At 59.2% G+C, this 12,359-nt stretch overlaps 1 protein-coding gene across 4 annotated transcripts in view; it reads right to left on the minus strand.

Annotated features, from left to right (window-relative positions):
• MYO18A (myosin XVIIIA) overlaps window positions 1-12,359 on the minus strand; it is a 95,334-nt gene that overhangs the window by 30,205 nt on the left and 52,770 nt on the right. For all 4 annotated transcript variants that reach the window (XM_082860878.1, XM_082860877.1, XM_082860875.1 and 1 more), the window contains exons 9-19: window positions 11,940-12,003; window positions 11,582-11,726; window positions 9,183-9,380; window positions 8,874-8,964; window positions 8,423-8,615; window positions 7,492-7,578; window positions 5,325-5,466; window positions 5,004-5,163; window positions 4,610-4,796; window positions 4,044-4,287; window positions 1,581-1,690 (exon numbers count right to left, since the gene is read on the minus strand). In XM_082860878.1, coding sequence (XP_082717004.1) covers window positions 1,581-1,690; window positions 4,044-4,287; window positions 4,610-4,796; window positions 5,004-5,163; window positions 5,325-5,466; window positions 7,492-7,578; window positions 8,423-8,615; window positions 8,874-8,964; window positions 9,183-9,380; window positions 11,582-11,726; window positions 11,940-12,003 — 1,621 coding nt within the window. The remainder of the gene's footprint in view (window positions 1-1,580; window positions 1,691-4,043; window positions 4,288-4,609; window positions 4,797-5,003; window positions 5,164-5,324; window positions 5,467-7,491; window positions 7,579-8,422; window positions 8,616-8,873; window positions 8,965-9,182; window positions 9,381-11,581; window positions 11,727-11,939; window positions 12,004-12,359) is intronic.

Raw genomic sequence — 12,359 nt, forward strand, 5'->3', positions numbered from 1 at the left:
GAAGGGATTGGACAAGGAGAGGGAGGATACATCTCCCACCCAGATAGGAGGGCTGGGGAAGAAGGAGGCACCTGGAGAGGAGTGTACAAAGGCAGGAGGAAGTTGGAGCCTCGATTTTATCAGCGTTTGGAGGCAAGGTCGACTGCTGGGAAGGTGCAGTGGGGGAGGATTTGAGGAGAAAGACGGAGAATGGAATAGCAGAGAAGGAGCTCGGAACAGGGGCCAGGTAAGGATGGAGCATGTGGAAAATGGGGCCCAAGGGTCCAGTGAGCCTGGAGACCATGGACCTATAGGAATTCAAGTCCCTGCAGTTGTATAAATTTCTCCCACAGCCCTTTGGGAGCCCCAAGCCAAGGAGAGCAGACGTCCAAAGGCGGCCCTTCAGGCTGGAATTGAGCAGGGAAGGTGCTATGGGAGGCTCAGGAGAGCTGAGGGTGAGGAAGGCCGAGTGACCGGAGGGCAGGACCACGGCGTCGAGACTGAGAGGAAAAGGAAGTGAAGTCAGAAGGGAATGGACAGAGCAGAGAAAATGGAGTGGGGTCCAGAAATGAGCGGTGATGATGGAGTCATAGAGCCGGTGTCCTGAGGAAGGGGTCAGATGCACAGGTAGGAGGCTGTGGTGAGAGATTTCAGGAGCGGAGAATTTCCAGGGATGATGAGGCGCTGGGTGTAGCCATGAGGGGGAGGTGGGAATGGAGGTCAAGGGTGAGAGAGAAGGGGGTGTGGGTGGGTCATCTATAGCCACACCAAGGTCACCCTGCACACTGGCAGGTCCCGGATGGAGAGGGTAGGGAGAAGGTCTTTGAGGCCTCCATCAGTGTGGGTCTGTGACTCGGGGGGCAGCAGGAGGCAGGGGGCTTCCTGCCCCGTCCTGCACAGCATTCTCTCTTTGAGGAGAGCCGTCCTAAGGCCTGAGATGCCTTCCAAGTCAGGCTGAGTGCCTGAGGCCAGAGCACAGTGCAGGAGGGTTCCTCGGCTCAAGGAGCCCTTTGGCTCTCTGAGGAGTTGCCTCTGGGGGTCAAGGTGACAGCCGAGAATGGCAGGGAGACATCCCTTCACACAGCCAGGAACTCACCAACCCGGCTGACAAGGGGCCTGCCCTGGGAGCCTTAGGCTCACCCTGGCACCAGGAAGGTGCTGCCACATCAATCTTCCTCCAAGGAGGGATGCCTGCCCCTCCCCTGGACAGCTTCCTGCTGAAGGAACTAGGCCCTGGTGTGGAGGTCAAGGCCGAGGGGCCCGGGTGCTACCAGTGGGGCACCCAAAACACTAGTTCTAATCTGCCACCTGGGAGGCTCTTGGGTGACTGTCTGGCTCACCGGAGAGCAGACACCCTCAGCTCGGGCCTTTAAAGCGGGTGGCTCTTCTGTGATTCCTACAGTCCGTCCGTGCCCCGGGCTGCCTTCCCCGCACCGCCATAGCCTGGCTGCCATGTGTCCCTGGCCTGGCCCTGGTTGGGCAAAACCAGGCACCTGACCCAGGGCCAGCCTGGCTCTCTCTAGGGGAGGAAGGGCAGCTGCCTGGAGGGGTCTGAGCAGAGGGAGGAGGGTCTGGCGGGGCCGTGGGGACCCAGACCTTACCCGTTTTTCATCCACCACAATGTAGTTGCGCCCGTGTTTCTTGGTCAGGTGCGGGGCCAGGACGTCGAAGCGGCGGCGGAACTCAGAAAACACCATGTGGTCAGGGTAACCTAGGGAGAGAGCGGCCCGGAGCCAGGCCCGTCAGCCTCGCCTGCTCCCAGAGCCCCCGACAACCACTGGTGCCCAGGCAGAGTCACCTGAAAGCGAAGAGACTGCGGGGGGAGGAGAGCCCGCGGTCGAGGTCGCCCCGGGAAAGGAGAGCGGAGAGGAAGGAGGCAGGGGCGACGGACAGGAGGCGGGAGGACAACCAGGCTGCCCCACGCTGGGACTGCGGGGATTAAACAGGGAACAGGTTCTTTTAGAAGGAAGCAACTTCCTTGTCGGTGAGGATGCAAACGGGGGACGGCTGACCACCTGGAAGGAATGCTATGGAGGTAAGAGCCTGGATGACCCCTAAGATGCTTTCTAGCCTCCAGGTCTATGACTCCGTGATAACCCAGAGACGGATGTCTTGAGGACTTAATAAGAAAAAAAAAAAAAAAGAAAATAGGGCATCGGAGAATAGCAGAGAGGAGAAGTGCAAGGGCTTAGGGTTGGAATCCTGCCCTGGTTCTTGCTATCATGTGACCTTGGACCAGTCACTCAACCTCTCTGAGTCTCGGTTTCCTCGTCTGTAAAGGGGGGCCCTACCGCTTACCCCACATGGTAGTCATGGTGCTTAAATGGGAAAATGTGTAGAAAGCACAGGTTGGCTCACTTGGTGGGTGTTCAGAAAGGGCTCCCTTCCTGCCACCTTCCTGACCTTGGGCCCTAGGCCCAAGGTGACCAAAAAGGCTTGCAGATTCCCTTTCCCTAAAGAGTGTTACCTCTAACAGAGATTCCCTACTGTCTGGGTTTGAGGCTGGGGCAAGGTCAGGATTGTGGCTAGCGAGAGGTTACCCTGAGGCACCCCGAGGACACCAGAGCCCACGGCAGTGGACCAAGAGACCCACTCCTATGGAATCACAGAATTTCAAGCCAAAAAGAGGTCTTACACCGGATATAACTCAGCCTCCAGACGTGGAAACTGAGGCCTGAGAGGGGGAGTGACTGGCTTGCTCAGGGTCACAAAGCCTGCGGCTGGAGGCAGAGCTGGACTCCAAACCCAGGCTCCTGACAGCCCGTCGGGGCCTTGCTCCACCTCAGCGGCCTAGCTGGCTCTGGGAAGCCCTCCAACTGCGAGATGGGGCTGACGCATGTGCCTGATGATTGAAACAGGAGGCGGGGGCCACTGAGGGGCCAAGACAAAGTGAGCTATTGATCGTATCTGAATTGCAATTAAATTGATGGGCCGGGATAGCAGGTCCGGACGCCTGGCATCTTAATTAATCATCAGCGCCATCGATGGTGGCTGGGGGCTGGGGGAGGAGAGGGGGTCTGCTGCGGCTGGCCTCATCGATCTGCTTGTCTGAGTAAAGCACATTGATTTTGGTTCAGAGCGGTAACAATCTGGTTTTGAAATAATAAACAGCAACTCCTTACCAAGACGTGGGGACAGATCGATGATTTATTTAGAGCAGGGCTGGGAGCCCGTTTCCTAGCTTTGGCTGCTAAGGAAGTGACGGTGCCCCTGTGGAATGCCTCAAGGGGACCTGGCTGTGGGTCGGTGGGAGCCTGCATGCTCTTCTAGCTAAGGGAGAAAAGGGCGGAAACCTGGCGATTCATAACTTTTCAGGCAAACGAAACCCTACTCAGAAACTGGTCTGTTTCGGTCAAATCCTGCTCTGCCACTCACGCGCTGTGTGACCTTGGGCAAACTACTTAACCTCTCTGAGCCTCAGTCACCTCATCTGGGGATGATACTAGTACCTACATCTCATGAAGTTGTTGGGAGGATTAAATGAGTTACTGTGTGGGACGAGTTTAGAATAGTGTCTGGTATACCGTAAATGCTCTAAGGATGTTAACTACTATTGTTATCGTCCTGTCTGGCCCCTCGTCCCGATGGGTCCGTAAAAAGGGTCTGTCTGACCTTTCTTGGGAATTCTAAGTTCTTCAGAAAGATTTAACGCTTCATTTCTCATTGCAGGGCTGGCCCACTCTTAGAGGCAGTTGCTCCACAAGGACACTGAGTCTACTGCTGTGGGCAGAGCTGACCTGTCCAAACCAGGGAAGGCGGAAGGAGGGAGCTGTGGGAACAGGGCATGTGGGCTGGGCAGGGGAGGGGATGAGGAGGGCTGGAATGTGGAAGGGAGAGGATGGTCAGCAGGCTGGCAAGAAAAAGAGAAAGGAACAGACTGGGCTGGAGAGATGCAAGGAGAGACCCCCAGAGGAGGCAGCAGCAGAGATGAGGGGGATCTAGGGCCAGTCGGAGATGGGGGGGAGCAGCACCCCTCCAGCCCCACAGGCCCTGTTAGGGAGGTGGGGAGGGGCAGGGGCAGCTCTAGGAGGGAGAGGTAGGAGTTGAGAGGGAAGGGGCCCCACCTTGGCGGTACATGCGCACGGCATCAAGCAGGCGGGAGCCTCGAAGCTGGGCACGGAGCAGGGGCACGTCCAGCTGCAGGAGCCCGGCCTCACAGTGGTCTCCCGGGGGCAGGTCCAGCTCACTGCTGCAGCTGACTCTGCGGGAGTGGGCAGAACGGGGCTCCCCCGCCCAGCCCTCTGCCACAGGCAGGAAGCAATGCACGAAATGCAGCTTTGACTTCTTGATGGTGTCAATGAGGGCGTCCTGCCAAAGGGGAAGGGACAGCCTTCAGTGGGCTCTGACAGCCCGAGCCAAGAGACCAGGGACTGGCGCCAGCGTCTCCACTCTGTGCAGGATGGCAGGTGTCCCACCCCTGGCTGGGCAGGACGTGCTAAGCCTGGACAACCCCGCCCGTACTAGGCCCGGGGGGCCACGCACAGCGGGTAGCACTGCAAGAGGACCCCACCAGCAGCAATCAAGATGAGTGGGCTGCCGAGTGGGCACTGGTGACCGGAGCGTGCCCAGAAGTCCCCGGCCCCCTGCCAGCGGTCGGGAAGCGCCCCAGGGCCTGCACTGGCACACTCACCACCTGCAGCCTAATCTGGATGCACAGGGACTTCTTCTTGACGGCCGCCATCCCTGTGGTGAAGGTCTTCCGCATGCTGGTGGCCCGGCGCAGCGCCAACTGCGAGCCGCCCTCCAGGCCCGCAATGGAGCCTGAGAGCACCGTGGCGCTGCCCGCCCGGCCCAGAAACAGGTTGCTGATGATTTTTCTGCCAGAGGAGGAAAAGGAGGGAAAGAAGTCATATTCAGGCAGCAGTAGAGGCCGTTCCTCTTCCCAGCTCCTAGGTCACCATGGCCGGGGGCCTGGGCTATCTGGGCTGGGGCTGCACGTCTCACACCCGACAGAGACACTACAGAGAAACCCTCAAACAGCAGGAAGAGAAAACCGGGGTGGGTGGACGGAGTGGTGTTCTTACTTCTGGGAGTCCTGCAGGAGCCGGGGGGCGTTCTGGGTGGCCGGGTTCTGCTTGGTGTAGCTCAGCCAGCCGGCCGTGTTGTACTCCACCCAGTTGGTGCAACGGCTGTGGCCCAGGAGAAAATGGTGCGCTTTGCTGCTGCGCAGGAGGGGGCTTTGGCCTGAGGGCGGGGCAAGCAAGGTTCAGGTCATCAGGGCACAGGTCCCCCAAAAGCCCATGGACTCAGTGAGCCCCCCAGGCAGTGCCAACTGGACTCATATATACATAAATGGGTTCTCAGGAGAGGAAGCAGAGGAGCTGCCCTCCAGGGGTACCACCTACCTTTTCGGTCACCTTCCTGGGGGCCATAGTAGGAGAAAAGGCGCTCCAGGAGGTCGTCCTCAGTGGCCCCTGGCACCAGCACCTCCTCTTCCAACAACCATAGCAGGCCCTTCGCCTCATCCGTGTGGGCCAGCGAGCGAACCTATGCAGAAGGAAAGAAATCCCGCAGTGTCACATGGAGCAGTGTGAAGGGGGCTAGGACCTGTGGTCCCGACCGCACACCATAAACATTGCCACACAGATACACACGCTACAGCTCCTGCCACTCATGGCTGACATTCTGTGGAGCAGGTGGCCAGCAAGGAGAAAGAGGGGCCAGAAAGAGATCAGAGAGAGAAGCCCACAGCACAATATGATTCCTAGGACCTGTGTCCTAAGTCCCCAAAGACTGAAGGCTTCTTATTGACGCCCAGAGCCTCTCCTCCATCCTCAACCCCTTGGAGATCAGGGGGGCTTGGGTGAGCCCCGCGTTGCCCTCACTCTCTGGGCATCACCTCCCATGCAGATGAAAGGAGATGAGGTCTTTAAGGCCCTGAGCACAGGGCATGGCCCAAAGGAAGCTGTCAACAAGAGACAGTGGTGATTAAGCCTGGTTCCCCGCCCGAGAGGGGAGAACCCAGAGAGGGCTCGGAGCACTGCAGGTGGGGTCACTACAGGGTCCTAAACTCAAGTGCCAAAAGCCTAAGACAGCTGACTTAATGGCTGTGGCAGCCAACATGGGCAGAGCTGGGGCGCCTGGAGAGCAGGTGTCCCCATCTAAAGGGAACAGCCACCACTCAGGAGCAGCCAACTGCTGTCCTGGAAGAACGGTGGCCTAGTGTTGGCAAACCCTCCAGCTTTTCAAGAGAAGGTGGAAATACTGAATTCTGATTTCTAATTCCCCATGCAAGCCAAACAACCAAGGGTGAAGGTGCCTTTTTTACGGAATTCCCAGGTCTTCCTTGGGCAAGGAGGACTCTGGCCTGGCCTCTAGGGACTGGGGACAAGAGAAGTAAGAGACCCAAGCTGCCCAAGGGAATCTGTGTGCTGACCAGGAGGACACAGAAGGTGGCCGAGGACCGATGGGCAACTAAGGCCCCGAGCAGCTGGAGCTGTACGGCAGGAACAAGCAAGAAGCCACTGGATGGTGAGTGGCAGGCTGGGCACTGAGGGGCCCCCGTGCCCAGAGGTGGAGCTGCCCGATGCCAAGGCCCATCAGAAAGGGGAGAGCAAAGGAGGGGAGGGATGGCCAAGCCCCATTCAAACACACTCTCTGACCCACCGCTGCTGCTAAGCCAGCCGGGTCAGCTTGCCCACACCTCCTGGGAATGGCAGAGGCTCTCGGGGGAGGCCTTGGCCGGGGCCTAGGTGTCAGGAAGAAAAGCCAGCTTCCCTGGGGAGATGCGGGACTTGGGCACTTTAAGCCCTTGTCCCAGGGGGACGCTCGCTCTCCCGGGGCCCCACCCCCTGGGCCAGGGCCTTCCCGCAGGGAGGCGGGAGAGAGAGGGGGGACTCAAAGCAGAGGAGGGAGATCAGCAGCCTGGCAAAAATGCCAATTCTCCAATAAAGCGCCTCATGCAGCTTCCCTAATTGAAGACAATGGCCAAATGCCAGGCGCTCGCCAGGCAGCCAGTCCCCCAGGCAGCAAGGTGCCCAAGACGCTTGCCTAAAGGGTGACAAGGCCCGTCCCCAGACTGAGCGGCGAGGACTCACACCCACACAGCCCCTCAGTGGGCATTTTATATCTGGGTACTGTTTCTGTGTTTGGGTGAACGCCACCTCCTCGCCCTGCTCTGCTAGGCTGCACCGGTCCTCCGCTTGGGGACGATGGGAGGGGATGACTGTGTCCTCTGGGTCCAGCCAGGCCCTCGCCACTGAGGAGGTGGTAACAGGGCTCCTGGCAGACACACTGGAGGCACGGCTGGAAGAGGGCCTGAGCTCAGACACCCGTGGTGGTGCTCCCCACTGCACCAGGGCAGAAGGAAGTACCACCTTCCCGGCCAGACTGGCTGGCAGCTGAGCGAAAGGGTGCACAGCTCAGAAGCGCTTGGTGTCTGGGCCTGACTGCTGGGCCCCCCAGCCCCTGGTGTCCCCACGCAGCAGCAGCTCATATGGGGAGGGCTCTACCAAGGGAGAGGAACGGGAAGGGCAAGAAAAGGCCAGCCCAGGCCCTCCCTGGAATTCCTACCAGGGACTGATGGGAAGCCTGGTCCACGGCGGCCACAGAGTCACCTGTGGCTGGCTCCAAGTCGTCAAACGCCAGCTCGATGTTCTCCTAGGAAGGAAGGTGGGGAGGTAGTGAGCACAGGGCCGTGTGTGGGGTGCAGCCCTAGGAGCAGGCCAGGTGGGGACGCTGGGGTCAGCAAGTCCAATGTCCCATCCGAGCAGGAGCTCCCCTCCAACAGCCCGACTGACAGATGCTCACCACCTCTCAAGGCACCGCATTGTGTCTTCAGACAGCTAACCTTCTCCTAACCTCCTTTTACAGCGAGCTAAAGTCACGTACACACTCCTGTTACTCCCACCTGCTGATCAGGCTGCGTGGAGTTAGCCCACTCTCGATTTCACACACTCATCCTTGAAATACTTGAAGACAACTGTCATTTTCCTCCTGAATCTTCTCTCACCCAAGATAAATATTCTCCCCAGCTCGTTCAGCTCACCTCCACTTGAGGTAGGATTTCCAGATCCATCCGGGACACCCTTTTATGGGGGCAGGGGGGCTAAGTAATCAGTCACCATACCAACAGCTCAGGAGACAGGGAAGGCCAGGCCCGACACACGTGGAGGCAGGAACTGCACGGTGGCAGCTCACAGGGCCTAGGCAGGTGCCTTGAAGGTGGGCAGAGAGGGGCTCCCAGGGACCCTGAATGCATCTTGGGTTTCTTGGGGAGCAAACTCTCCATAAAGAAAGAACATAGCCTGGGCAGGAAAAGCGTCCTGCTCCAGAGACCACAGGGGGACATAAATGTCAGAGAGTAAAGAGCTGGGAAGGGAGCAGCCAGAAGGGAAGGGGGTACCTTGCTGCATCCACAGATGCCTCGCCCCCGCACTGAGGGTGCCAAGGCCAGAAGGTGAGCCTGGGGGTGTTAGGCGGCAGGGGCAAGGTCAAGTGCTACCTCCTTGTATCTTTCCAACTCCTGCACAAAGGTGCGCTCGTGGAAGAGCCTCTGCAGCCGGTCCTGGGTGTAGTTGTGGCACAGCTCCTCAAAGGAGGCCCCGCGGGCCGACCCACCCTGCTCAGGGTTCTGGAAGCCGGGAGTGTCCACAATCATCATAGAGCAGAGTGAGTGCTGGCTGGACTTGAGAGCCCTTCACAGGGAGAGCCTGGGTCAGAGCTGCCCAGGGCAGTGCCCCCGGTGCCCAGGTAGCTCACTCCGCCCCCATCCCCATCCCCGCCCAGGTGCCCAGGACCCGTGGGGAGGACGTGCCTCTCCTGCCTGCAGGGACAGTGAGCCCTCTGCTGGTGGAGGATGGCTCTGCCTCGGCAATCACACCAGCCCAAATGCATCAACCCCACCTTTGTCAAGGCAGCAAGGTGAGAGCTCCTAGGCCCTGCCTGGCACTCACCTGTTCACCAGGGAGATGAGAAGCGTGAAGAGCTCGCTGTAGAGGCCGGACGCCATGCCCTCCAAGCACTCCAGTGCACTCAGTTTGGGGCCTGTGGGCAGGAGGGCCAGTTCTATCTCCAGGTCCCTGGGACTCCCCACCTGGGTGTGCTCCCTACCCACCCAGGCCAAGGCAGCATGGGGCCCTGGGGCTGGGCCTCTCCCTCTAATGGGAGCATCTATTCACCCCAGGAGTTTGCCCACCCCAGAGATGGCAACGAGCCCAGGAAGAGGCCTCCAATCACATCCAGCAGCCAAGGGGCTCGGGTACCTGTGCCGTCCCCCAGGCTGCTCTCCTCGGGGCCCTGGCGGAAGGAGGTGGAGCGCTGCAGGGTGCCGCCCTGGTGCTGGTGCTTGAAGATGGCCGAGGAGAGCTCTTCCAGGCTGCAGCCCAGCAGGTACGCGGCCTTCTGGGCCCACTCGTGGCGGGCAAACTGCCTGCGCCCAGCTATGGGGTAGAAAAAAGGACCTGACGTCGTGGGTCTTCCTCCTTAGACTGTTTGCTGACCACTGTGCCCTTCAGCTCCCTTGCGCCCATAGCACTAGGGAGCAGGCATCTTCCAGAGGGAAAAAAACGAGCCCTGATGACACCAGCAGGGCTTCAGGCAAAACAGGGAGAGCCAGCAGCTGCCAGTGCTTCCTGTGTCCCTTGGGGTTGGAGAGAACGAGCAGGTCCTAAAAGAGGAGGTAACTCCGCACTGCGGCCACCAGAGGGCTCCCAATCAGCTGCAAAAACCCCTTTAGAGGGCTTGGCTCCAGGCGCCAACGTGGGGAAGGACAGAGCATGAGCCAGCCCACCTAGGATGAACACAGAACTGCCTGTGCCTGGTGGGGGAGTATCAGGAGAGCACTGGTGTCTCCCCCTTCCTTGAACGCATTAGGACCCTCCCGAATGCGTCCGCCAGGCGAGACCGCAAACATCCACGGTGGCCCAACAGTGGAGAGGCGAGAAAAAACTGCGGGAGAGAGGGAACAGCCCACGTGGGCAGACGCGCCTCAGCCGACACGTGTCTAATCGCGGCAATTAGGGAAAGCGAACAAGAAACAAGGTTTTACCTTCGGCAGCTTCTGTAAGGCAAAGGACCAGCATGCAGCATGCAAAGAAAAACAGCATGTTAGCAAACAGTCATCAGCTGAGCCTGCCAGGCCCAGTGGAAGGGCCCGTGGGGGTGGGGCTTTGGGAAGATGAGCAGGAGAGAAAACACAACCCCATTCAGACTCAGAAACACAAAAACACACGCGCGCGCGCACACACACTCACAGCCTCAAAGGAGTATGTTTATGGATGTGATCACACTGACACACAAGGGAAGAGACCTGCAAAGACCTTCTATCACACACACATGTGCACCCCTCCCCCCCCGAAAATACTGGAAGCTCTGAGGAGGTAACAGACACTGCTCAACAAGGTCCACGTACTGACCCACCCAGAGCTCTCCACCTGCAGTCAGCGCTGAGTAGGGTTACAGGAAACCTGCACTGTTACCTCCTTGGAGTGAAAGAACTTCCTCAAGACACAGCCACACAGCCACCCACCTGCCCACCTACAAGTGTGGAGACAACTTCTTTAACTCAGAGTCTGCTTCCTCTTTGGCAGGGATGTAACCTGCTGGGATCATAAGGAACCTAACACCCAGACGCATGTTCCTCCATGCACCCGCCCACCCTCCCACCCACCAGCGCTTCCTCACTCCTGCTGACAGCCTGGGGCCCTTCACATCCCAGAGGAAGATGAAGCCAATGCCCAAGGTGCTGTTCAGAAGCAGCATCCCTTTCCCTAAACCGGAGGAGAAAGGGGTGAAGAGCTCAGAGCACCTGACCGTCAATGGAATCTCAGAGGAAGGCAAAGGAGCTCTTCCAAGCCAGACCAAGCTCCAGCCCTTCACAAGACCCCAAGCACTGATGCTGAAGCTGCAGCCCATTCAATACCACGGTGCCTGCTGCCCCCTAGTGGCCTCTACCCTGACATGCAAGAGGAAGAGGCACCTACTACCAAACCAGTGGAGAGAAAGGAAGATTGAGGGAAAACTGGCCTTGGGAAGCCCCAGGAAGCAACACACCCTTCCCCACATAAGCCCCATGGAGGGCATCCTGAGAGATTCCAGGATCTGAATGCAAAACAGGTAGAAGCAGCTATTCCTGGGACTCTGAGAAGCCCCACTGCCAGTAAGCACCCTCTCCACCCTCAACCCTGGGGCTTCTCCCAGGCCAGTGTCCTCTGCTATGATAGAACAAGCCCAGCCCCCAGAGAGAGCCCAGGGCAAGCACTAAGAGGGGGCAAGGTGGCCCCTACACCCCAGGACGGGGTCAAGGTCAGTTACCCGCTTGCTCCTCGGGGGCCTCTGTCAGAAAGGGAACAAGAAGGAGAGTTATTCCAGGGGGACTGCTCTGAATTCGTGCCCTTCTCTTTCCCCTCAGCCTCCAAACCCCCAAGCCCCCTGCTCTTCACAGCGCGCCCGGTCACTGCCACCTCAGTCCAGGCCTCCGACCATCCTTAGCAGAGATGCTTCTCCGGGGGTTTGGACACTTCTGCTCTGATGAAGGGGACGGGGAAGAGGCGCAAGCCAAAGAGGGGTGTCTGATGACAGGTGAGTCTGCGCTGGGCCAGGACAAACTGGGAGTGGACTGGGCCCCCACCAGCTCTCCCAGGTGATCCGCTAGGCCCGTTACCTTTGGTGGCGCCTGCAGCCCCCAGGTGGTAGATGGCAGCCAGGATGAGCCAGCAGGCTTTCTGCTCGTCGGGGGAGATGCCCAGCACCTTCATGGCCGCCTGGAGCTTGCTGAACTGCTGAGCCGCCTTCTGCTTCTCCTCAGGCTGCAGCGACAGATGGGCACACTGGCAGCAGATCTCAGAGGGGCTGTCCCTCTGGTATCTCCCATGCTGCTGGAGCATCAGGGCGGCCAAGCTAGAGGAGAGCCGCCCGGCCTGGGCTGGGCTCCTGCTACTCCCATGAGGCAGTCCAGGACATTCCAAGCTTCTCCGACCCCAAGGCCCAGGGCTGCCCACCCGTCCCCAGAGGCCCCTCACCTTGGCCAGTGGTACAATCCCAAACACATTGTTCTCTGCCAAGTGGTTCAAGTGGAGCTCTGTCCTAGGGGTACAAACGAGGCATCAGCACAGCGCTTGGTCCCCACGCCAAGTCCATCTCCCTGCCAGGCTGCAGACAGAGACTCCGCTTCCACACTCAGTTCTGTCTGCCCATCATGCCCTCCTGTCAGGCCAGCTGCTACGGCCTTTCCTAATTGGCCTGGACACCAGGCCAGAGCACCGGCCTCCCGAGGACAGGTCACAGACAGGCCCTGGTGAGAGTGTCCAGACAGACCCCTGGAAGGGAGCAGGGAACCTGCCTGAAGGGTGAGTCCAGCCAGGACTGAGACCGTGCCCTCAGTGACAAGGAGAGCTCAAGACAACAGTGCCCTGGGCTGCTTGCTCAGCCTTATCATTTAT

This window comes from Leucopleurus acutus (assembly GCF_964270905.1).
Source record: "Leucopleurus acutus genome assembly, chromosome: 19".
NCBI lineage: Eukaryota > Metazoa > Chordata > Mammalia > Artiodactyla > Delphinidae > Leucopleurus > Leucopleurus acutus.